Source organism: Terrapene carolina, unplaced genomic scaffold (assembly GCF_002925995.2).
Source record: "Terrapene carolina triunguis isolate 2854851 unplaced genomic scaffold, T_m_triunguis-2.0 Scaffold130, whole genome shotgun sequence".
Lineage (NCBI taxonomy): Eukaryota > Metazoa > Chordata > Testudines > Emydidae > Terrapene > Terrapene triunguis.
This window is the reverse complement of record NW_020664481.1, coordinates 31,105,502-31,132,626: the sequence shown is the minus strand read 5'-3', so window position 1 is coordinate 31,132,626 and position 27,125 is coordinate 31,105,502. Positions and strand designations below refer to the sequence as shown.

At 39.5% G+C, this 27,125-nt stretch overlaps 1 protein-coding gene across 1 annotated transcript in view; it reads right to left on the bottom strand.

The window, feature by feature from the left end:
- Nucleotides 1–1,749: 1,749 nt before the first annotated feature.
- LOC112112247 (transmembrane protein 189-like) overlaps nucleotides 1,750–27,125 on the bottom strand; it is a 75,835-nt gene continuing 50,459 nt past the window's right edge. The window contains exons 3-6 of the mRNA XM_024208091.1: nucleotides 24,499–24,590; nucleotides 12,947–13,091; nucleotides 3,575–3,787; nucleotides 1,750–2,406 (exon numbers count right to left, since the gene is read on the bottom strand). Coding sequence (XP_024063859.1) covers nucleotides 2,285–2,406; nucleotides 3,575–3,787; nucleotides 12,947–13,091; nucleotides 24,499–24,590 — 572 coding nt within the window. The 3' untranslated portion in view covers nucleotides 1,750–2,284. The remainder of the gene's footprint in view (nucleotides 2,407–3,574; nucleotides 3,788–12,946; nucleotides 13,092–24,498; nucleotides 24,591–27,125) is intronic.

Genomic DNA, 27,125 nt, shown 5'->3' with positions numbered 1-27,125 from the left:
CCCCGCTCCGTCCACTCCTCATGCCCCCTATCCTGTCACTAGCTGCTGTTCCCCTTCCACCCCTCCCCCCACCCGGATCATAAGGGACTCACCTGTGGAGCCGGGACTGGGAGCGGCCCTGGCTGAGTAGGGGCTGACGCAGGTGACGACCCGGTGCATCCTCCACCCGCAGTAACCAGACTTTGAGTATCCAATCAGTAGATCTGACCAGACACTGTCAGGTCCCCTTTTTGACCAGATTTTCCAGTCAAAAACCGGACACCTGGCCACCCTACTTTCTATACGGGATTGTTAATCAATTAACACTTTTAACTGCATGTACTTAGACTGAGCCTGTCCATTTGTTCACAGTGGGTAAAATTTTCCAAGGTGCCAAAGTGACATAGATGCCTAAGTCTCACTGATTTTCAATGGGACCTTAATTGCTTTTGACAATTGTACCTAGTATTCAGAACAAGTTCACAATTTATATGGGATCATTTTACTGGGAGAAAAATCTTGCAGGACAACAGGAATAAACAACAGGCATTTTTGTTTAGTCTGAGACTTGGCTGCGGTCATGATCATGGATGGCTGGTGACTAAAATGAACAGCTGAATTATTACCACAAACCCATATTGCTGATGATTAGCCTTTAAGGAGAGACAAAGTTCTTAACTGTTCAGCACTGTTAACCTAGCACCATACCATTTTGCAGATGAACACTATTCAGGGGTCTGCAAATGAAAAATCCCCTACTCTCTCCTCCTAATGATTTAACACACGCAAGAGTGCCCCTTTCCAACCAGTAGATCTCTGAAAATCTGCGGATAGCCGCTTTATATCGGTGGTATCTGCAGACCATGCTTGCGGATCACTGATCAGATGCGGAGGGGCTCTACCAACCAGCTTAGCTAGATTGACACACTAACATTTCGGCTCTTTCTGAATATAAATTCTGCCCCATTCCCAAGATATTAAAAAAAACAAAAAAAAACCCACACACATTTTTGGGGGGTTGGGACAGCAGGAGAAAGATAGATTCCAAATTTAAGAACCAGAGACTGGTTTTTATCTCATTTCTTCATCAGGGATCAGTCAGATACAATTCCATAGAACTCAATGGCATTACAGCAGCAGATAAGTGTGACACCAGAATCAGGTCAAAGACACATGGTAAAACTGCTTCCTAGCATTAAAAAAAACAACCACTCTACAATATGCCCCACTCTAGCCATTTGGTAAGGGGTTTTCATTTGATAAGTATATTACAAATGGCTTTAAGATGCTCATATTTCTCTCATTGAAATCTTAATTTAACTAAAATTAATGTCTTGATTTTGAAAGGCATATTTCACTCATTGTAAAGAATTTAAAACCACAGTTACGGACCCCATTATTTGTATGTTGCTTGTCTACTCAAATCATAAGATCATTGAGGTAGGCACTATGTCCTTGTGCAGAGCCTACAAAATGGAAACCACTAATTTGGATTGGAGCCACTGAAATATAAATATTTAACAACAACAAACAACAGTGGTTAAGACTTCCTAGCATTAAACAGTATAAAAGGCCTCATTTTCAAACCTGAGCTTCATTTCTATTGGTGCAATTTTGTACCTACGGTAGATTGCCTCCACATTTCATACCTGCAGGAAAATAGATGAATGAATTAAAGGGAAAAACTAAGTGACCAAATCATTGTGGGTTGCAAAACGGTGGCAACAAAAATGGAATCTCAGTTTAAAAATCATGACCAAAACACAGAAGTTTAAAATTCGGCTGTTTAAAAATAAAGATCTAGTCAAATTACTCCTTAGGCCTATACTGAAACATTGCATCATGCAAATTAAACAATACAAACTCTTCAATATACAATGGCACAAAGCCAATTTATGTATCTTACTTACACTGAAGCCAAAATGTACTTTATGTTAATTAACATATCTTTTTTTTTCTGGGTACATATATGAAGTCAGATGCATTGTGAGTATCCACCTAAGCACAGTAACAGGATACAGACGTCCTAATAAATACAACATCAGGCATAATAGTCTCTTAAAACCAATTAAGATTAGCAATTATATTCAATGGTTGTATGTTCCAAATATCATTGTGTTTCAACTCTTAAAGATATCCAAGCTGGCAAATCATAAAATTCTTCTGTGACATTGCAAACAATGCTCTGCAGAATTTCAAAGTTTTCATAAACTCATTGTGCCAGAGGTTAAAATCCATTGTGCTAAAGAGATGCTTGTTTCCTGTAGATGACATATTAGTTCTTTTTTTTTTTTTAAAGAGTGCTTTATTGCATCTTCCATGCCCACTGTAAATCATCAGTTCGAGGTTTCTGACCTGTTAATGCTTCTATAATATTTTCCATTTTCCTCCAAAATCCTATTCTGTCCAAGGGGTAATTTAGCCAGCCTGGAAGGGAAAAAGTGTTGATAGTTAAAAATATGTTCTCAATCATGTCTCTTTTTTGTCTTTCCCCTTGCTAAAATATTATAACTTGCTAGTTACTGCTCTTCTTAAGCATAACCTAAAGCCATTGCCAACCCATACATTAATGATAATGTTTAAAGTACATGTCAAAGGGCTGTTGCAAAGTAATGTTAACGCCATCTGCCCCCATTCTCTTTCTTCCACCCTCGCCATGCATTCTTACATTTCTAGTGTATCACATCCTTGAGAAGACAAGCTTTTACTAGCCTGGGAATCATTCTCCTGAGCTTCATTCACTATCTTTTATGCACCACCAGATCACTGTACTTTGAGATTTGTATTCTGTTCAGTGCCACCATCTCAATACTCCTTCTGTGGGCATTACAGACGCTTTCCACTTAAATTACCCTATTTAAGATCTATTTTTAAATTATGGACTATCAAAACAAATTTTCAAAGGCATCATCAATAATGAAGTAAATAAAAAAAACTTAGTAGATGATTATGGATTCATCTGAAACATTATCAAAGAATCATCAACACAGAGTTGGTACAAACTAGCTTCACTAAATCATAAGTAGCTTCTGTCCTTGAAGCCCTGAGCAATCTAAAAACATGATTTCCTTTTATAGAATTTCTAGTCAATTTAAAATTACAGCAACAATTTACAGAGAACGAATTTTAATATAAGCACAGGTATGTTAAATAATTTTTTTCACATTAATGTAATATTTGATTGCCAATGATGTGTATTACATTCAGTTATGCAAATATATGTTACCATCTGTGGTACACACATCATACAATATATGAAGGGTTGAATGCTACTACATAAAACTGTTCCTGTAATAGGACAGTACTGTATTACACTGAAACAGCTCTCTCCTCTATGAGTAGAGTTTCTAACAGTCTAACTTAGCATGAAAGATGAAGAATTCTCAGCGTTGCACTCTAGAAAGCACCAGATTTATTTATTTAAAGCTCCAGCTTTAAAGTGAACACATCTATTAGGAAGCAGCACCAAATGAAAATATCCAGTTTGCAATAATCATTCCAAGAGCAATACATTTTTTCAACTTTCCAAATTCTTCCTGCCTCCCCCCATGTCACAACATCAGACATGTCATGGTTCTCAGAGTTTTTATTTTACCTGTAGTGATGCAAAAATAGGTTTCATGGGGTGCCACGTGATGGATTCTGTGGTGGTTCCTCGGTAAAATGATGTGCAGATCTTGCAAAACTGTGACCCATAGAGGCAGCCCAAAGTAGGAATGGGACCACTTATGAATCTGATTAGTCATTGTGACAAAAATAGCTAGCGCAAAAATAAAGCACTCCCAAGCATATGTCTCATGTATATATTCTGTACGGGGAAAAAACCATTTGATTAGTAAGCAGTGTGTAAGACTTTATGCAAACACATTCAATTTTAAAAGCAAATTGTGCATGAGAAAGCTAAGATTATGTCGTTCAGTAATACAGAGATATAGTTATAGGCAAGAGAACAGTTCAGACGTCAATAGCTACCCTTATACAATAGCTTCAATGACTAAACAATGCTTATGACATAAACCATGAGCTGTTTTTTCCTGAATAGGTCTAAACCAGAGGTGGACAACCCTCAGGCTTACAGAGACAGCCAACCTATGCTATTTTCATTTTGGGGGTCCTAAGACATTAATGAAAAGCAGACATAACCACACAGACATAATAGCAGCCACAGCAACTACAGATGAGTCCATGCTAAACACCACTTATTAACTTACACTCCACATTGTAAAAAGTGTGCTTTAAAATAAATAAATAAATAAAAAGGTCTACAGTCAAAACAGCTAGGAGGAAAAAAAGTTGAACTCTGGCATGGAAATAGGTCTCACTGAGAAGTGCTGAGTGCTGCAGTGGAAAATGATTTCAATCTGACTTACTTACGATTCACCAAAACTCTCTCAGCACATGTAGTCGATTTTACATAGAGTTTGTGCTAAGCTCCTAAAAATCCAGCAGCTAGTGCTGCATTAGGTCCCACTGCACTGAAACCAGTGCACCTCCCCCCCTCCCTTTTTGGCAAAGTGATAGGGGTGCTAAGCGTGTAAGAACTGTGCATCGCAGGACTATGGTGCTGTGTGATTCCTCCTTTCCCCACCACTTCCACAGGGGATCGCATAAGTTCCCCATATAAACTACTTCAGCCATTCCTCTTCGTAAAGCAGCCTCTGTGAAATGGCTTAGCAGCTGCTGAATAGCATATGGGTATTGTTCCCTTTTGCCTCCCTTATGTACAGGATAATAAGGTGATACCACCTAGCTCTTTTCTAGTACTGATGGCTGGATATTAGACAAAGGAAATGTACTGTATGCGCATAGCAAATTTAGTCATACACTCAATTTCTTAGTCCCTTGAACTAACAGGAGCCATTTCCCAATGGTTTCGGTAAAAGGAATCTACATCCTGCCCCATTCCCCCCCAAAGCCCACTTCATCAAGGGAACGTGCACAAGGGTAGGAGATAGGAAAGCCTAACTTCCATTCCCACATCTGCCATTCTTTGCTCTTCACAAACTTTATTTATTCATTCGTTACCCTTTTGTTGTGCCTATTTCACATGCCACAGCTCAGCACAACAAGGCAACATTTACCATTCTGCGATAACCTACATGTAACAATTTTTCTGTATATTTAGAACAGAAAGGAGCTGTGGAATCCCTGACCACTGTGGAAACTGTTGACTCTAATCGGTGACTATTGGATGTATGCCCACAAATATATAATGTGTGTGCATGCACATGAACACACACACACAGCGCTCTGCAGGGCCGGCTCCAGGCACCAGCTTGTCAAGCAGGTGCTTGGGGTGGCCGCTCTGGAGAGGAGCGGCACGTCTAGGTATTCGGCGGCAATTCGGCAGACGGTCCCTGACTCTGCCTCGGAGCGAAGGACCTCCCGCCAAATTGCCGCCGCAGATCTCGACGGCGGGCTTTTCTCTTTTGCTTCCTCTGTGTGGCTGCTTCGGGCGGCCAAAACCCTGGAGCCGGCCCTGGCGCTCTGGCCTTGATGTCAGGTCAGCCTAGATTACTTCTTGAGGAGAAATAAGATGGAGACACCCAGCCATTTGCTTCTGTACATAAATGCCCTGGGCATATACTCCATTTTATGGCCCTGTTTTGTTGTTTTTATTCACAGTGGCTACACACTGTTACCATGTTGTGTAATAATAACTGAAGCACTTTGTGTTGCACCCTGAGGTCTTAATAGAGGACTGCTACCTACTATCCTCTAGCAGCCAACTCGAGAGACAGTGAGATCCACATTCTTTCTTTGTGTGTTTGTTTTTGGACATTGATGGGGGGAAAAGTCCCATGAAAGTGAAAGATTAGCTAGGAGCAAAAAGTGTGATAGCCAAGCTTTGTCGATTACACTAATGAGTCCACACAAATAATTTAATCTGTTTTCTGTAATCTGTAACAATTTCTTGAGCATTTGTTTGGATCAGAGAGAGCAAAAAGGCTTCCTAGTCGGTGCAGCACAGGCGAGCAATTCTACTCATGACACTTAAATCTGTATTTATTACAGAAGAGATCGTATTCACAAACCCTCAAGACAAACATAAACAGTTATAAAGACAATTATTTTAAGATACGACTATTAGACAGGAATAGTATGATTAAAAGTGATATTATATAATTAGCCTCACATTTATTAGTTAAGACTTACGTCTTTTGAAAAAAGGTTTTAACTCTTGTGTGAACAATCTCTCTCTGCCATTGCAATAATTTATCAGTTGTTCCCTCATATCACCACCAGATGGGGCTCAATTATAGCTGAATTCGTTTATCATTATATAATTTTATATTATATTATATACGCACACAATTTATATTATCCACATTATTAATTTTAAAATATATTATAGTCGCATACTCTCTCCTTTAACAAAAATACATATTTTAATTACCAACATAACCAGTATTATACCTACAATACTCTCAAAGCTATTTGCTACATTGCATGCCCTGTTCAGATTAAGTTTGCGTTAATAAGAAGAGCAAGTATGTTCAAGAATTACAGTACTAGTTTTGTAGCAGGCTTCTGCCTTGCTGGGATCTAGAACATATGGAGAGTCTCACTGCCTGTTGTGAAATCACTACGAGTACTTTAAAATTTGCTCTCATGCCAGCGCCTTGTCTAGTTCCGGGTTAAACGGTGGCAGCAGGATGAGATGCAATTATATTAATTGTAGGTGGAAATCAATTACAATCAATCCAGAATTGCTTTTGCTTTATAAAAAGTAGTTTTACCTTAAAAAAAAAAAGAAAGAAAAACCCTCGTGTCATACAGCTTCGAAATTCAGTAGGGGAAATGTCCTATTTTTATCACCTACTTTCTCGCTTTCTGGAGGCTTTCCTTACTATGTGGTTGTTGTTGCTGTTGTTTTAACTTTCCCCTTTGCAGTTGACATGAGCAATAATTCCCATAGAAAATAACTGAGCTTCCATTTTAGATACTCAAATGTTTCAGGACTGACTTGGAGGGGGAGAGAGCAAGAGCGAGGGCATTCGCCCATTTTCTCAGCCTAAGCAAGCCATGCTGGGCACTCTGGTCCATGTCAATCAGCAGCACTCTGTGAGTAGGATCAGTAGCAGCAGGGACCTCAAATGTCTGTTTGATAAAGAGGTGGCACCATGGCAGCCAAATGCAAGTGACAAAAATCACGAAATGGTAGAAAACACTGCAAATCCTCCAGGTGCTTCGCTAGAGTGGTGGGAGGGGCAAGTTAAAATTAAGATGCGTGCCTGTAAATCCATTCCCTTATTAATAGTTTAGAGCCATATTCAATATTTTAAAAATGAATTTCTATGACTTCAGCTTTGAAGACTCCAGGGGGCTTATCAGGCCCAGCTCCTGCAGAGGCTAATCCTGATTCTGCAGCAAAAAGCAACACGCCTCCCTCACAGAGCATCTCTGACTCAGGGGTTTGGCAGCACCCACTTGATTCACATGGGGCCTTCCACTGCAGCTCCACATCAGTATTTCCCCACAGATGTGGTCACAAGGGCATTTTCTCAAACAAGGAGTGACCTAGCAATTGATTAGCCCTCCAGATACGCTGGCTTTTAAATAAAACCTGAAGACAGAAAGAAGTGTCTCTTTATATGACAATAGCAACACATCGTGGTGTCAGTCAGCCAAACACTGATCACGTGTATTTTATGCCAAGATTTTTTTCAAAAAGGGGAGGGGCTGCCTAAAGACGGGGTTCTAAATCCTTCTTTACGGTTGTAAACAAAACAGCCTGAACCTTTGTGAGCCCAGGTCATTTGTTTAGGAGCCTAACCTTAGACACCCATTTTTGAAAATCTCAGTCTGTATCTGCAAAACTTCCAAGTAGGGAATATAGGACTGTTTCCATGGCATTTTGATCATGGTGTCATTCCAACATATTATTAGTATAAAAAAAGAACCTAAGCACACTGCAACCACAAAGTTAAGATGACACAGTCTCTTGGAACTTTCAAGGCCCTTTTCTGACAGTGTCCCCCGATTTGTCTTTTGCCCAGCATTGCTACAGCTCTTTGGTATTTTAGAGCTTCACTTCCACTCCGTGCTGCAGGTGCTTTTCTGGGCCAGAGAGGAGGTCAGCTACCTTCTCTAGCCAGCTCCTTGTACACATGCTGCCTCTATCCTTGCTCTGTGTATTTGACTCACTTTACTAGACTGACCCTGGGTGTTCCCCTGTACTTACAGTGCACAAAAGCCTGCCAGGTGCTGTACAGAAATATATTAAAACACCTGTCCCCTGCCCCAAAGAACTAACGTGTTAATTACTGACAGGACGAACAATGGGGGGGGGTGGGGGGGGAGGTGTTCGGGTGGAAGAGGAGAGGCAGGGAAGAACCATAGTTATAGGATCACACGGCAACTTCATTTTGGCACATGCAGTGTGTCATATTCCATGCGATATGTTTTTTTTTTTAAATTACCACACCTGTGGGTGATACGGCAGAAGTGAGTTCAATTAAATGGAGGAAGAGGGAATTAAATGGTGGCTCAGTAAATGGGGATTCAGAGAGCATGTTTCATGCATAGGAAAGAGGTGCAGCTGGGAGAAGGAAACAGAAGGGGCGGGGGGCAAGAAAATGCGATGGGTCAGAGAGGCAGGGCAGAGTGGCAGATAGCTTTGGAAAAGTGAGAGTAAGCAACAGGATAACTGCCGAAAAAAGGGATAAAAAGGTAAATTTAAGAAGTCATAATAAATAAAGTATTTAAGAGCCAAGTACTGAAATATGACATTTGTACTGAACCCAAATGTCATAAAAATTTAACATTTTAGTTTGAACAGATGCTTAATTGTAGGCACTTAATGAACCATCATAAACCAAAAAAGATTCCTGATATGGTTGTAAGCCAGGTACTATACTGTATAATGGCAGGGATAAATCAAGGAATCTCAGCCTGATGATTTGGTAGTCACAATGAACAGTGTATAGCAGATATAAAAACAATGTGCTAAATTCCAAACCAATGAACTCTAAGTGCTTGATTTAAAAAAAATAGATTCTATTTAAAAATTAAATAGACAAAAATTATCCCTGTGAATGATGGGTGAGGACAAAAGTTGAGCAGCCTTCATGGAGGATTGTGGAGTTCAAAATTGGGCTTCTTGTTAAGCTCCTACAGAATCCAATAATACTGAAATAACACAGAGGGTCATAAAACCATAGAGCCTTAGTGAGGATTTTTAATTTGCTAATGGGGAGGAAGTTCTGGTCTCATCTACTTCCTCAATCACAAGGCAAAACATAAAAAGGAAGTGAGATTTGGGGTTGTTAAAGGTACAGGAGGCTCAGCATTCAAAACTGTTCCATAACATACTGCACACATGGTTCTTTCCATTTGCACTAAAAATGGAAAGGGGAGAGATTTATTTTGGTTATAAAAAATCCCCCAAGACTTGATAGGTTCTTCCCAGAGTTTCCACGGCTTCTCTAAAACGTCCTTAAGACAAAGAGCTGAGCCTGACCTGCAAAGTTCTGATCTAGAGCTGCACTTCCCCAGAGTTTGAGGCGATTTGGATCTGATGTTTTAGTTCAAATTCATCTCTATCAAATATCCCTTGTGGAATGTGAGGTTAAATGCCTCTTCTTTGTTTGCACCCATTTCACATTGTCCCTTTTTCAGCCTTTGAACTGGTTTGTCAACAACCTAACATGACATGTTAGGAAGATTTTTAATGACTGGTAGATGTTCCTAACATTGTTGCCCACAGCCCCATGATAGAGAAACTGCATAAATGTGAATCCAAGATTTTCAGTAGTTAACTCTTCCACTTGCAGCTGCTCAGATACCATCAGCTAGTTAAAACATAGCTAAAGAAGGACAGTGTCGAAAATCTTCCAACGTGGCCAACAAGACTCCCCAGGAGTGCTATGTAAAGAACACTGGGGGGAAATGAAGATTGCTTGCCATGACTAGATTCTCTTATTAAGGCCCGGGTTAGTTATGGGGACTCAGCACCTTTCAAGAGTGCTCAACACTTTGCAGGAGCAAGCCGTGGACCAAATTACCTACATCTGGTTTGCATACGGACATTCGAAAATACAGTGCTGATGAACAGAGAGGTGAATTGATTATTCAGTTAGTGTCTGTCTCCCTGACCCCAGATTACAGAAGTTAATGTTGCTGTGGTAAGAATATAAGCGCATTGTGAATAGCTCTGCAAATTATTTGAAGGAAAATTAATAGGAAATCTATACACTACGTTTATTATTTGTTAAATGCAATATGCTTGGCGCTGTACTAGACAAAATCCAGAGAGTCCCTGCCACAAAAAGCTTTGAATTTAAGCATTATATAGGACATAATTCTCAATTCCTCTCACTTGAAAAGTTATCCATCTGTGTATTTTCTGAAATCTTTTATTCCATTTTTTTAAAGGATTCAGCTATGGAATCACATGTTGTCAAAGTGCTCTTGATCTGCATGTTTCTTCCCCCTCTTAAATGAGTTATTAGTGGGAACTGAAGTGTCTGTTAAATCTAGAATACGTTAACAAAATATATATAAAGCTGACTTGTGACATGCACTTTAAGAAACGGTTACTCTGCATGTTTCCCAGCTTCTAGCTCCTTGATGCTCTCTGCCATGCTGTAGGTGGCATCCAATCAGAGAGACCGCCACTGAGGGCCAGGGAGAAGGGCTGCAGTTTTTTTATTTTATATTCCAGCTAAGTACAGGGAATGTAAGACAGTAAGGTGTGTATAGCACGAATAATGAGTTGTGCTAATTCACAGAAATTCATTTTTTGCCATCACACACTGCTCCTTTTTCTATAGACCAACACTTTGAAAGTTCATTTTTATATGTCATTTATTTCCCTGGGGTGTAATGCTTCCTAAAAATATGGCCATTTCTTAGACTTTGATAGAAAATTATTTATGTTAAAGCAGATTCATTATTCTGGACACACTGGAAGTAGAAGATTTTATTTTATTTTTTAAATTAAGGTGATTTCAAAGAGACACATTTGGAACATACAGCAAAGACCAATATTGTCAGCAGAGGCTGAACCTTACACATGGGTCTTCTGAGCACAGAAGGGATATCAGGAGGTTTATTAAATGAGGGAATGCTAGTCTCAGTTGGACAGATCACCTGATTAAAAAGCACAAAGGAAAAACTGATTAAGACAACGAGGTTGCTGTAAGCAGTTACCCCATCGAACCTCAAAGAAAACAAAATCACATCTTTGTGGTGTAAAAACACACAGTAGCAATTAAAGCCACACAGAAAATATGAATGTGGGGGGAAGCCTGACAACTGGCATCAAGAGGTTAACTCTTCCATTCTTTTTAATCAGTAACTAGTTCTGTCATCTTTTGGTTCAGTGCAAAACCTCCCCAGAGAAGCGCCTCCGTTCTTTGAATGTCCATAAGGCAATTAGGTTTTACATTTTTAAAACTGAAGGGTTTTACAGGATGAGCCAATTTATATGTTTCCATAATAAGAAAAGACTCAGGGCTACTGAAGGATCTATTACAAAATGGCTTAGGTGGTGCATTATTGAATCATACAAAGCCAAGGGGCTTCCAGGTCCCAGAGTCTTTAACAATCATTTTGTGGGAACTACCTGGGCAGAATACAGAACAGCTTCATTTTTGGAAACCTGTAAAGAAGCCATTTGCTATTTGGAGTTCCTTGAACACGTGCAGAACAAAGCGCTATAAATCAGAGGGTCAGGCTTGAACACAGGCAGCGTTTGGTAGAAGGGTGCTGCAATAGCAGTGAGTGGTTAGGTTTCTTAGTTCCTGAGCCTTTTTATTGTCTTAATAAAGCCGGTCAAGTCCCAATCATAAAAACAGTTGGGTGAATATAGCTGTGAGCAAAAATGGGTGATAGCTTTCAAACTGGAAAATTGTAACAGCTATATCTACCAATTAAAGCTGTTCCGTGAACAAATCTGATGATTAACTGGATATGTAATTAAGCCTTTATTATTAGTCTAATTGGATGGTTAGGGGAATTATTAAGGCTGTTAAGATTCTGTGCAGCAAGCTGGCTGTGCAGTACGGGCAATATGAAATTCAGCTCATTATTAGCAGGGCCAGGTGAACGTGTGAGTGGAAATTCGAGCCAGCCGCACCCAAACCTTTCAAACCTAGCCCAAATAAACCTGAACGCAGAGTTCAGCTCAGCAGAGAATGTTGTGATATTCCACTGCAACTTGCATCAATTGGCCAAGCAAAGACTTGCCACCGGGTGGCAGAGTAAAGGGAGGAGATTCTCAGACACTGGCCCAGGACAGCCTCAGTCTCGGACACTAGGTCCTTGAAGTCTTGGTGGGCAGGAGCTCTTGCGACATAGAGATGTGGTCAGTTAAGAAGCAGCCTGCACTGCAGTAGTCCTTCTCCCTGAAGTGTGGAGAGGAGGAGAGAGCGGACTGAGTCCCAGAAGAGTCTGGCACTCCAAGACTGAGTCCCTGGAGCACAAAGCAAAGGAATGAGATTGGCAAATTTGCAGAATCTGAAACCAATCTGTGTGGCTGCCCGCAAAACCTGAACTTTTCCAGGCTCACTTAGCCCACGATCCTTGGTTCAACATTCTCCTTGCTCCATGCCTACACCAGCGACAGCACAGTCAGTGCACTTCAGCACAGACTCTGTGGAAAAGAAACAGCAAGCGACAAGCTGAGCATTAACGACAAAACATATCTCCAGCCCACACTTTCAGCTGCCACAGCTAGTGAACAAGGGACTGCACTTTGGAAAAAGACAATCCTTACCTTTAGAATCTCTCAGTGGTAAAAATCATGGGCCTGATTTCCCATTGCCTCACACCTTTTTTCATCATTTACACCCGTGCAGAGTGAGTGGAAAATTCCAACCTGCAAACATTAAAACTTTGCAGTGGTGTCAACGACAATACAAGTTGCAAGACAGTAGAGAACCAGACCTCAGAATCCCTTGACTATGACAAGAGGTGCTCACCCCTCTTTGTCCACCAAGAAAAAAAAATAATACAAGCTTACCTGGTGTTTGAGAGAGGAATTTATATAACATGAAGGCCAGTGGAATTATGGTTATCAAACAGTTATCTCCATTGGTCTCAATGAAGTCATGTCTGGTTATTGCTGTTGGATCAATATGATGCTCTCTAAATGGCCTGATAAATGCCTGTTGGTAGAAAAAAAACAAGATTTATTTTAATTATTTTTGCAGTGGTCCTACAGAGTTTTTCCCAAGTTTGTGTGTTCAGTGTGAACACACAATCCATTTTCCTACCAATATGAAATATCTTGAATTTAACAAAGGTTACTAAAAGTATGATTTTATCAATTAAACGTAGCTTGAGAGCATTAAAAAAAAGTATAATTATCACCAGAACTCAAAGCGTTCACAGTGAAGAGGCTTCACGGAGCCCAAGGACTGTGGTTGGGTGATGGTGCAGGAATGCAGACATTTTCCTAGTTTGCATACCCATCCAGAACCAGCCACAACCTACCCAATACAGCAGAGGAACCTTTAGTGTTATAGCCAACACAGATACGTAACACAGATGCCATGCCAAACACAGCAAATAGCTTTATGTACTAATAGGCAGGGGTATAACAAATCTAGAGGACAAAATGGGCCACATTTTAAAAGACCAGTTCCAATTTTTGTGTCCACAATTAATGTCAGTTGAGAAAAAACTAATTACAGTTAAGTGAGTAAAAATACGGCCTAAAGATAACAAGCCACAAGTAATCAATGGTGTTACATTGGAATGGCATGTGTGTGCAGAACACGTATCAATTCCCCAAGGGGTTGATTGTGGGTCTGGTATTCTTCAGCGTACATTAATATCTCCGATAACAACACAAATCTGAACACATAAATTTGCATATAACACAAAAACTACAAGTTACAGAAATCACAGAAGTTTGTGTTTTTGTTTGGATGTAAGTGCTAGCGTTCCTGTATGAGAACTAGGGATTGTTGTTGTTATTATTGAACAAGAACATCTTGATGAAAATTTGCTACTGGAGCAATGCCTTAACTTGTGAACATTTAACATCCCAATTTTCTGTGGGGGTATATTCTGTTCAGACAAGACACTGGCACATCAAATGTCTGTGCAATGAAAATAAATATGGGATATCATTACTTCAGGAGACTGCGAGAACTTTATCTCCACTGCTACTGTTACCGGTTTCGGGTGTTCCTCTCCTATAACCACAGAACTGAAGCAACAGTTAGAAAAAGGTTTGCTTTGACAACTAGCTTTTTACCAACTCGCATGGTTGTGGAGGTTTTGTAATTATATCAATTCACACGCTAGATTAGCTGCTAGCAGGTTAATTTGTTGTACTGCAGCAAGCTAAGAAAGTAAAATTGTGGGATGAAAGCAATCATTAAAAAAAAAATGATAAAAATTCTTTTGGATCCCCACTTCTACCAAGGGAATACTTACACAACGGCCTAAATGACAACAGGGGTATTACAACTCAGAACAGAGAGCTCCCACTAGAAAGACTTTCAAATACTTGCTTTTCTGTATGAATATCATGTCACCAGATTACTGCTCAAATTCTCACAATGAATGGAATAATTTACTTTACAGAATATGCAAATTCTAAGTAAGCCAAACTCCACAAACAAAACTAAGGTTTACTTAACACAACCACAAAGAACCCTAGAGACATTACAATTACAACTTCTGCATTTGAATTTCCAGATTTAATGTCACACTTTTACAGCTACAAGATTTTATATTCTATGGGTACATGGATATTGACTGATACTACGGAACAAGTAGGAAGGAATTCATTAGAGAAAAGACAATATAAGAAAGATAGAGAAACTCTGGTACCGAAACTAGATTATTAAAAAAATAAGTTAACCAAGCTATAATTAGTACAATTCAACGTTCAAGCAGTGTATTTCCAACAAAAACTTGACCAGCAACAACATTCCTTAGGCCTTGTCTACACCGGGAGCATCATGTAGGGTACGTATAGCTACAATTTATATAGGAAAGCAGGCTGCAGCCAGACTGTGGTATGTAGTTACATGCAGCAGTGAAAAGCTCTGGCTGGGGAGAGGTAGCGGGGAAAAGCTTTGGCAGTTTTCCACTGCTGAAGCCTTTCTCTGTGGCGGGAAAAGGCTCCAGAAGCAGGATGCTACATGCTAAATATAAGAGCATAGACAGGAGAGGCACTGCTCGGGCATGTAGAGAGCCATATAGGGTACATAGCCTAAGGGTCTAGCATGTCTTTGCTCTACTCATCTAGCAGTGTGGATGGTGAAGCACTGCTTATTTATACCCATGCTTGGGGGGCATGCAGAGTCTGTACTCGTTATGCCACCACAAGTGTAGGCATAGCCTTAGACAGATATAGAACATCAAAATATCTCATTGTACTGATGCTCATGAAAAAAAAGCCACACTAATCTCTTCATACTAATTCTCCTTCTTGTCTATCAAGCACCTAGAACATGTTTGAGGCTGACTAGTGAACAAATAACCACTCAATACAAATAACCATACAAAGAAGGCGATCCCAAGTAAGGGCGAGTTAATTTGTGCTTGAGGTATAAACATATCTTGGATCAGTTTTCCCAGCAAGCACTGTAAGTTTCCTCTGATTGTTGCTAATCATTCTATTTATTTTAACTGCTGTATTTTTATAAAAACAATGAGGAGTCCGGTAGCACCTTAAAGACTAACACATTTATTTATTTATTTTTATAAAACTCTTAGAATCTTGTACACAAAATAAGTAATAGATTTGTGTGTGACAGTCACTGTTGCTAAGTTAATTATAACCGTATACTGAGTTCCCCCAATAAATTGTTTTCAGTTACTAGTAGACTCTAAAAGGAAAACTGCAGGTGGACAAATGCAGTTTATTACTTTTTAAGGCCCTGATCTAGCAACTGACCACACACCTGCACAGATGTGCACCCACACGGAACCTCACCCATTGCAATGGAGCTCAGAGAAAGAACAGTGGTGCATCTGCATGTGGTCAGTTGCAAGATCAATGTTTTAGCTGGTAGGAAAAAAATTCTGATTGGATGAAAGACAATTTTTACATTTTGATGACAAGTTTATCATCTCGTAGAAAAATGTATTTCTTAGATCAACTTTCCAGGACACAAAAGTGAATTTGAAGACTGCTATGTATCTTTACAAGATGGCATATGACTTCAGAGAAAAGAAAATGATCCCAAGAACCTTGAAAGAAGGAAACACCATTGGTTTGAAGATGACTTATGGAATATTTTGTAAAATTTCTCAGGAGAAAGGGAATCAAAGCTGCTTTTTCCCCACATATGAAAAAGGATGAAAACCTGTCATTCATCAAAGTGGGCTGCTGAAAGAAACAAAGAAAGAAACCCTGCAACATTTAAAAGATTGCAAAAATTTCTGAATGTCATTAGAAACACCACCAAATTTATAGTACAGCACAAATACACCTATGTATGCATAATGATAGAAGCAAATGGAAGGGAATAGCACCATGTTGAGGTTCTTTCATGGAAATGGGATTGTAACACATGTCCAACTCTAAGAGATAAATCCCATGCTTTCAGACCAAATGGGAGTACTGCACATGTAAGGAGCTATTTGCTTTCAGGAGCATCTAAGAGAAGAATTTTACATGGCATTTCAACCATCTGTATCCACAAGTGCTTGAAAAGGGATTCTATGAATAGTGGAACAGCAGTGGAACAAACTCCATGAACTGAAAATACTGCCAAGTAGCAAATAGTGACTTTTTAAGTGGTACTGTAGTTGCCAGCTCATTAACAAATAAGATAATGAATATCAATTGCACGAAGAATATTATTTTTATATTATTTAAGATTATTATTTGAAAGCTAATGTATATAAGTCCGTAACAAGCATTCTGACACTAAGCGCTGCTCCACACAAAATAAAAACCTGATATATATCTGACCAGTTACTAAATTCTAACCCTAATTTTCACGTATCCAGATGATGCAAAGGGTCACTTTAGGATGGAAGGTCGAGGTGAAGACTGGGCTGAGGCTGAAGGGGCGCTATGTTTGCTGAGACTAGTGTGTGGGCGTGGGAGGGGAAATCTCCTGCCCTGGGTCTGAGGTGAGGCAGAGGAAGCACTCCATCATAAAACCTCCTCAGCTTAATCTCCTTTTTCTTCCTGGCCCTGTTTTTAAGGGCTAAACAGGGATTGTACTTCTGTGGAACATGTGTTTCTCCTAGAGAACGAATGCACCAGGAATGCCAGTCACTGACTAGGATCACCTCTTAGCAAGTGAGACAATATCAGAACCAGGGCCGGCTCCAGCGTTTTTGCTGCCCCAAGCGGCCAAAAAAAAAAGCAGCAATCAGTGGCACTTCGGCGGCAGCTCTACCTCCGCCGCTTCATTCTTCAGCGGCAATTCAGCGGCAGGTCCAGAGGCGTAGCGAGCGCCCTCCATACCCTCCGACCGGAGGGGGCCCCGCAAGGAAGGGGGCCCCTAAAAGTGGCAAAATAAATACCGCATTCCAGTTTCTGCATTGTAAGGGGCCCCGCCCGGACATATGTTCGGAGGGGGCCACCGTTCGGAGGGGGCCACGTTCTTTGTTGCTACGGCCCTGGGCAGGTCCTTCCCTCCGAGAGGGACTGAGAGACCCACCGCCAAAGAGCTGCATGTGCCACCCCTTTCTGTTGGCCGCCCCAAGCACCTGCTTGTTGCGCTGGTGCCTGGAGCCGGCCATGATCAGAACCCCAGTGATCTCGGCATATCTCCGAGCAGAGGGAGAACCTCCAAGAAGGAAGTGGGGGGAGGAGGAGGAGAGGAATAAAGACAAGGCACAATCCTCTTACAAAAACCAGCAAATTCAACAATACTAAACACTAAACTAATAAAACTAACAATTAACTAAAGACTAGTTGAGGCGAGCTTGACCAATTGAAGTGGGCATGCTGGATGCGCCGTCTCAGGCCAAGGTGGTTGAGAAGGCACTGACGGAGATTCATCCATGCAGCCCTATGTAGCCTTTGTTGCATGGCACGAGAATGAGTAGGGTGTATGAGTGCGCCTAACGGGCATTACTACCGAAAATCTCCAATCGAAAGCACATACACACTTGACATTGAGTAGTGCCCCTATGGATGCTCCAAGAACTGTCTTTTGGAAAGAATGTCCCTTTCTGGTAACTGATGCTTTGAAAGCATAAAACAATCTAGCCTTAGACCTAGAAAGATCCTACATTACTCAGAGATTATGGCATTAAGAGATTTTGTTATCTGGTGTGAAAGAAGCAAGGAATTTCTCAAAGAACTTTCAAAAAACCCAGCACGTTTAATTGGAGAAATGTGTCAATTTATTTTCCTGGTATGGCTAATAGGGTAGTAGCACTTTTTGTTCTTGCAAATCTCTATATTCATTATGCTAAGGAAGTACAGAAATCAATCTGAGAAAAGAGAGCTAATGGAAAGTATTCAATTAAACACCAAACTGTCACCATGAAAGGGCACATATTGAAATGATTGCTTAATACAAGAGCAATGATGCTGATGTGAAGTCCTGCAAGTTACAAGCAAACACTGATATATTTTCAATAGACCTTTCTCTATGGGTGGATTTCAGAGTTCTTACACTTCCAAAAGGAAGCATGAAAAAAGTGAACAACAAGAACACGAAAGGAAACGTAACAAAATAGCGTTCATTTGTTTGACTAAATCATCTGCAGAAAACTGAAGACGAAATTGATGTAAACCAAGTAATTATCTGGAATTATACAATAAGAAATTTAAAATACTCATATCCTCCACAGCTCCTCCAATGGACGGATAACAATGCTATTTATGTAAAGAAGATGTATAGTAGCCACTTAGCAGAAGATGAAAATAATTGCTACAAAAGGAAAATTATGTACTGAGGCACTATTAGAACTATACCACCTCCTTCTAAAATAATAGCATTACTGCACCGGCTCTGGAAGAATGGATGGATCCGTGTCAACACTGACCACCGGGCTAGGAATATCTATCACATAGCAAATGATAAAAATGACTGCTAAGACTATCCTCTGAATAAATACATAAATTTGGGAATTGTAAACATGTAATCTGAATAGCTATGCAGGAGTCAAACTGCAGCAATAAGCTAACTGGTAGCTATTAAGTTGGAGACATAGCTTCAATGTGTTAAAATAACTAATAAAATCTCTTTGCATTTCTTTTGACTAAAATACATGGCACACGCAATGACAATAGTTATGAAAAGTATGAGGGCACAATGCTTTCTGGCCTTTGCAAATAAAGGATTTTAGCCTTTAAAATCTTTTAGAAAGGCCATTCAGGAGGAAGATTTTCAAAAGCACCTAAGAGATTTGGGAGCACAGTCCCCACTGACTTTCACTAGGACTTGTGCTCCTAAAGCTCTTAGGTAGCTTTGAAAATTTCCCCATTAACTACCGTTGGGAAGTAATAGGCTAGTTCCAATTCATTTTTTTTTTTAAGTAAATAAGAAACAGTAATTTGCATTGTTGGGTCCCAAGGCCCTTTTCCCTGTTTACTTGAGTCATGTTGGGTCCCTGTAAAATAGGATCTGGCTGGTGCCCTGAGAGGATGCAGGTGACACAGTGAACAAACAAAATAACCAAGGAGCTGCAAGAGAAGTAACCACCAAGGTAAGATGTGATAGGGGGACAATCTTGGTAGGGCAAGCAAAATATACAAGTGACACTGTGCTGGCAGGAGACTGAAATTCCTCTTGTAAGACATAGCTATGTGACAACGAGCTGTATTTGTTAAAACACTGAGATTTCCATCCTGGAATCTGCAGGATGGGTAGCTCCAGAATGCTTCTGGCTAGACGGCTAGAAAACGGGTCAGGGGGGTGGACACCAAGAAACTATGCTGCACCAGAGAACCCTGGGAAAAGATTGTGCATCAGCACCTCTGAAAACCAGGCCCTAATTTAAAATGACAAGTTAGAACATTTTGGTCTCCAAGTCCATCTTTGGGACCAGATTCCTTCCATAATTGCTCATCTCGTTGTTGGCACCTGAGTCAGTATATCAGCCAATTAGAGGGCTAATTTCCCATCTGCAATATTATTGTCACTGCATGTGCACTTGTGTGTACAGAATTCTGGCACTAAATCATAGACCTTCACCCTGGGCTGCGTGTCCAGTATTACTTCAGACTAATCCTTTGCTGCTTCAGGGAGGAGTCTGGGAAGATCTTTTGTCCCTTTGTTCAATGTGTCTTTCATTCAGGGAAGCCGGAGACCTCTCTCTCCTTGTCTCTGTTTGATGTCAGTTTTCCAATCCGATTGCTAAATGATGCCTGCCTCTACGCAATGACTTCAATGGGAGCGGTAGGAACTTAGTACTTCTGGGAATCAGGCCCCCTTCCTTTAGGTTCCAAAACACGGATTTAGGTGTTAACCTTTAGGCACCCAAGTCTGGAATGTTCTATAGCTATTTGCCTTCTTTTAGTTTAACTAGCCTGTTATTGAGTATCAGAGGGGTAGCCGTGTTAGTCTGAATCTGTAAAAAGCAACAGAGGGTCCTGTGGCACCTTTAAGACTAACAGAAGTATTGGGAGCATAAGCTTTCGTGGGTAAGAACCTCACTTCCGAAGTGAGGTTCTTACCCACGAAAGCTTATGCTCCCAATACTTCTGTTAGTCTTAAAGGTGCCACAGGACCCTCTGTTGCTTTTTAGCCTGTTGTTAATTAGCTAGATCCTAAATACATTGTTATGAGCAGGAAAATGGTTCAAAAATAATATCCCATCTCTTTCTGATAATATTGGTATAATATTTCCTGTAATCTGATGTGCTTCCCCAGAGATATTAGTAAAATTAATGGTTGCAATTCTGGCACTATATAAAAGAGAAAGATACACCCTCAGAAATGGGTAGATTGACATTTAAGCTTCATGTGTTTGTATAGTCTTAGTATTACAGCTTCACTGTAAATTTCTTTGCTATGGAGATTGTTACTAATATGTGAACAACAACTCTGAGGGTAAGCATTCTACCTTGAAAATGAATAAAATATAAACATTACAGGAAAGGAAGACCTTGCAAGGTCAACTGTAGAGCAAGGGCAAACCCAGAAGCTACACACAGAGGCATCAAGCTGCAGTATGTGTGGTTCACAGGCAGGACTCTAAGGAAACTCTGAAAACAATGGGTCAAAGGAGAAAAGGGAAGAAGTATTACAGCATCAGATAGGTCATGGTCTTAGCAGCTCAGCAGCAAGAAATATGTGAGGATTGCTGCGAGTATGAGAAAAATCCAACCACTTTGCCAGCCTCTCAAATACAGTCTCAAACCCGTCATTGTCTTGTGACTGATTTTTAAAGAAGGAGGTAAAAAGTGCTTAGCAACCACAAGCTCCAAACATAGCCATGAAAGGTCAAAAATATGGCATAAAAATAATCACCTAAATGTAAAGGGCAAATTCCCATCCCTCAATCAAGAACAGTTAAAATAAATGCACAGTTCAGTCTCAACTATCCAACCTCAGGTTATCTGAAATACCAGGTTAAAAACCATGGTACAGCTCTTTCATATCGTTATGCACAATGCATTTCTATCCCTTTTATACAAAAGCCTATCTTCCCAAAGATTTAAGAAAATTTGGAATATAATAGGGCAGGGGGAAAAATCAGGGTTGTACTGCAGAATTTAGGAATAACAAGTTATTTTTACATAAGCTTTTCATACATCTCAAAGCACTTTAAAAAGAAAAGCAAATATAATCTCAATTTTACAGATGTGGACACTGAGACACAGAGAGATAAAGAGACATAATAAGTCAGTGGGAGAAACAGAAATAAAACCCAGTTCACCTGATTCTCAATCCAGTGTCCTGATTACACTGCCTCTCAGTTTAACAGAGATATTGTATACATTACACACACACACACACACACACACACTCAAAATATAAGTAGCTTGATTTTGCAATAGTGGTAAATACCCAACCACTCCCACTGACGTCAATATTCAATTTTACGTTGGCCTAAGGACTTTAGGGACTTGAATTCAAGGGGAGCTGTGAATGCTCTGCACTTTTGAAAATCTTGGCCATTCTCTCTAGCCTTGATCATACACACATTGCTCCTTCAATACATTCAAAATGCAGCTGTTAAAGTCATCTCCCTTGCTGTAACTGATGAGCATGTCACTCCCCAGTATGAAATTCCTTCACTATTGCATCAGATATAAGCTCATAATCTATTTCAAGGCTCTGCCCATTCCTAGTTATCCACCTATATCAAGTTTAGCACTACCCCCAGACCATCCACTCCATCAATATTCCTTCTCATCTCCAGCCATCTGATTCTCACAAAGTCACCTGACCTCCATGACATCTGCCATGCAGCTATCTATGCAGGTACATTAAGTTAGTCTGCAAGGGCCTCTTCCATGTCCAGAATTAAGACCCACTTCTTCCATCCTTCCTATCATGAATCTAGTTGACTTATATAAACATCTTATCTCTCTCAACTTCTTGAATGTCTGGAAAATACCTTAGAGAGACAAGGTGGATGAGGTAATATATTTTATTGGACCAACTTCTGCTGATAAAAAAGGAAAAGCTTTCAAGCTACACTGAGCTCTTCTTCAGGTCTGGGAAAGGAACTAAGTGTCACAGCAAAACACAAGGTGCAACCGATTGTTTAGCATAAGTAGTTAACACAAAGTCTGAAGGACTTGCCTCTTCCACCAACAGAAGTTGGTCTCACCCACCCGCCTGTCTCTCTAATATCCGGTTACCAACACGGCTACAGCACTGCAAATGGAGTGCTACCAAGTAGCTAAATATAAATAAATAATATGCATTTAAAAAATTCACCAGGTAATGTTAGACAGGACTGACTTTAGATGGAGACCCATAATTAATTTAATTGTATCATTTCTGCTAAATAAAAAGGTAAAATTATTTTAATTACAAAACACCGCTAGTTACATTGTTACATATTGTTCTTGGCTGTTGCTAAATTGCAATTAATAATTTTGAGACTAGTCCTTTAAAATAATCCACTCTTTCTTAATGAAAACTAGAAGCATTCATATATTAAAAATTCAGATCAGAAGTCAGAGTGGAAAAATGAAAACATAAATATGCACACAAAACCTAATATATCTCTCATATATATGACCAAACTTGTTGATATCTAAATAGCGTGTGTACCTTTGTGTAACACACATACACATGCTTACACTTTATTTATCTGTATATACCTCAGATGTCACCACTTTGAGCCCATGCCTCATTTATGTCTATTAATATTTTGTTTTGTGAAAGGAAGGCATATATGCTATACCACATACAAAATTAAGTGAGGATAAGATGGAGCTTTTGTAATGTATATCATACGAATGGTCTCATCAACCCTATTACATTCATATTACTAAACAGCTTCACATATACTATTTCAATGACCTGATTACGTGCCAGATTTGGCAACTGTGCGCGCACACACACACACACACACACACACACACACACACACACAAATGAAGATAAGATGGATTCTTTTGTCAAAGATATATTTGAGATTAACAGCAAGCTGGCAGATTGAATGTGTTACACTGCACTGAGGCAATTACTGTAGTAGGTAAAGCAAGTGATAAAAATTTATTTAGTACAAGGCTGATATTCATTAATCTCATTAAACCCCATGTTAAGGTTGTTTAAAGCACTGTAGATCTTCTCTGGGAAGGTCTGTTGAATCTATGACAGAAAAGGCAGACCTGCATAAATGCAGTGCAAGTCTCCATGGACTATGACATTTCTATACCTCCACAGGGAGGCCAGTATTTTAGATTAGTTTGGTTAGCACTGCAGATGTAGCATGCTGATTTACTAAACTCTGATGCAAGTACCAAAAATAATTAGCGTATCAAAGATCACTTTCTTTCCCCTCTTTTATTAGTGTGCTAAATATGGCATTGTCACAAGGAAATAACTTATTTCACTGAGGTTCAGACACTAACGGCAGACTTCACAAAACTGTACGTTTCTAATAAGATCTGTTTTTTTCCAGTGCTGATTTTTTTTAAATGAACATATTATTATACAATTGCACAAAAGTCACTCAATTACACCCCTCCTTCCACGTATCTCAGTATAAGGTACTAATAAGCATTTCTAAAAATTAAACAGTTACTTTGGTGCTCCGATACTATAGTAATAGGCACAGTAGAAATACCTAGATTTAGTGCAAAAGCTTTTCTGAACTGCATTTTATGTGTCACAGATTAAACTTGTTCAATGGATAACCTGAGCACTAAATGCTTTTACAGAATTCGCTTTATAAAAAAATTAATTCTTATTGGGTGGGTACACAGAAAAATACTCTCTTTGAAACAAGTTAATTTCTTCAGTGTTTAAGTGAGATCCATTTCTCAATACATAAGAAAGAATGAACACTGTCTCAAGAGTTTTGGTCAAGGTTCCCAGGTATTGCTGGTGGATGGGTGCGTAAAACCAGAAAGACACCCACAACCCTTCCTAATTTTTTATCTTCAGAAAGCATATTAAAATGATTTATTTCTGGTCTACTGCTCATATTGAATGCAAGTCAACTTCTCCTTACCTTGCCAATGACAGGGATATCAACGGAACCCCAGGTATCAGCTCCCCAGTGAACCATGCCTGAGGCAAAATCAGCTGTAATAATTCCAGCAGCTGGAAATAAAAAAGAATGTTAACAGTAGAAGCTAATCTACACACTGAAGTTACATCAACCACTTACCCTATGCAGCAGAAAAAATTAAAAAAAAAAAGTCACTGATTTCCAAATGCAAAAATACTTTTTATGAGACCACACAAAACTAGCAAAATACAGTTTTATCAATTTCAATTAAAAGAAATGTAAAGTCTCTATTTAAAAACATATTAAAAAGCTGCTTCTGGAATCAGGCAGAATCAGAAATCAGTTTTACATATAGAAATGCAGCAAGTCAGCAGGTGCCAACTTCATTTTAATAGTAATCCATTAATCAGTTTTTAAAGGTTTCTCTATTGTAGGTTTACTTAACCCAACCTAGCACAAAATAATGGGGTTAGCCCAGTGTTTCTCCAACATTTTTTCAACCATATTCTTCCTTATCTCTCTTTCTCTCTCTCCCTTTCTCTGTGTGGCCTGTACAGTTTCGTATCTTCATTGAAATACCTTCCAGAAATGCCTTTTATTCCAGCAACATAAGATGGTTCCATTGTGCTGAGAGCCTTTTCCAAAAGAGCAAAATTCTCCCGAGACTCGGGTTTCCAGATCTGAATGCTTAATTTCATATTCTATCTCAACAAGGGCAAGGCTTCAAAAATACTGGATCAGGGTTTATTGTGATTAAACTACGAGAGCTACTTATATTCAACTATTCCCTCATTTTCAAATGCTGGTTCAATATTAACATCTAGCAAAAATGCTGAAGATTTGTATTACTATTTCATAAGCTTTATATACAGCATATCAGTAACTCCATCTACTGTCCATAAAACTCTATTCTAGTTATTCAAATACAACTAAAAGGAAAGGGTTTTTTTAAATGGGCTAATTATCTAACTCCAAGATTCATGATTTGCCTGTCAAACTAAAGCCAAGTTGTTAATTCAAAACAATTGCACCAGTTACTTTTCCTCCGATCAATTCTTTGCATTGTCCTGCTTAGCTACCATGTAAACAAACTCCCCTTCACAGTAAATAAATTCTTCATGCAAACCATCTTTGTCCTGAATTTAAAAAAAATATTTGAAATCAGTATGACATGTTGTCACTGCAACAACTAGATTTAATAACCACCCTGAACTTGTATTCATAGATTCCAAGGCCAGAAGCGACCAGTGTGATCATGTAGTCTGACCGCCCATAAAACACAAGCTATTTAACTTCCCCAAAATAATTCCTAGAGCAGATCTTTTAGTAAAAACATCCAGTCTCAATTTAAAAATTGTCTGTGATAGAGAATCCACAATGACGCTTGGTACATTGTTCCAATACTTAATTACTTGCATTGTTAAAAATGCATGCTTTATTTCCAATCTGGATTTGTCTAGCTTCAACTTCCAGCATTGCATCATGTTATATCTTTCTCTGCTAGACTGAAGAGACCATTATTAAATATTTGTTCCCCATGAAGATATTTATAGACTGTAATCAAGTCACCCCTAAACCGTCTCTTTGTTAAGCTAAATAAATTGAGCTCCTTGAGTCTAACACTATGAAGCATGTTAGTATTCAGACTAAAGGATTTTCCTAAAGTGAACTGCACTTATCCTAATATTTCAAATAGGCCATTAATTTCATAGTCTATTTTAAGGGCCAAACCCCAAAGTCCGATGGATTTTCATAGGAGTTTACTTGAGCACGGGCTGGCATAAAAACAGAGTGAGGACTTCAAGATTTCGCCTTCTAATAGTGTCCTCTACGTTACATAAAATATTTCTCCCTCCATCTGGGAGATCTTATTTGTCAAAATCTAGAAATGTAGATAATTTCAGTGGGAGCAGGATTATACCCTTAATTCAGTCTTCCTCTAACATGCAAACTGGGCATAATTCACAAAAATAGCACTATAACAACAAATGTGACAGTTAATTATGTTTCATGGCGTGACTACCACCGGTACAGAAAAATGGGTAAATCCTTGTCTTCTGTCAGGTAAGCGGTGGTGCCCACATGAGGTACAGGAATTTTTATGCACAGTTCTGCCTCCTCTTCCATGCAGGCAAACTCCCCAGCTGATGACTGCAAAGTCTGTATAATATAGGTTAGTCTGCCTTGACTTCCTAATTTCAGTCACTCAGCCCAAGCCATACATCTGATTAGACAGTTTTGTGGGCATCTGTACCTCTGTGGTCATGCCCTGGAAAATGTGATGTACAGAAAATGTATTAAAATTGTAGAGCTAGTATTTTAATGCTCAGGGGTTTCCTGGTCCTGCTTGCAGGCTAGGGAGCGCTGTAGGGAAGCATAAAAGCAGCAAACAAAAAGCCTAGAGTAAGGTGGGGCAAGTTATGCCTCTGTTTTAGGGAGCAACCTGCTTTGTGTTTCATCATTCTGAATTCTAAGAAAAAAAGTAGTGTTACATTGCAACTTTCCATAAAGAGTATTTTATCTAACTTCTCTGTTGGTATGCTGTTACACATACCAGAAAACCATCAGGATAGTCAAAACAACTAAACTGTTTTTTGCAACACAAATTAAACATTTGAAAGGTTCCA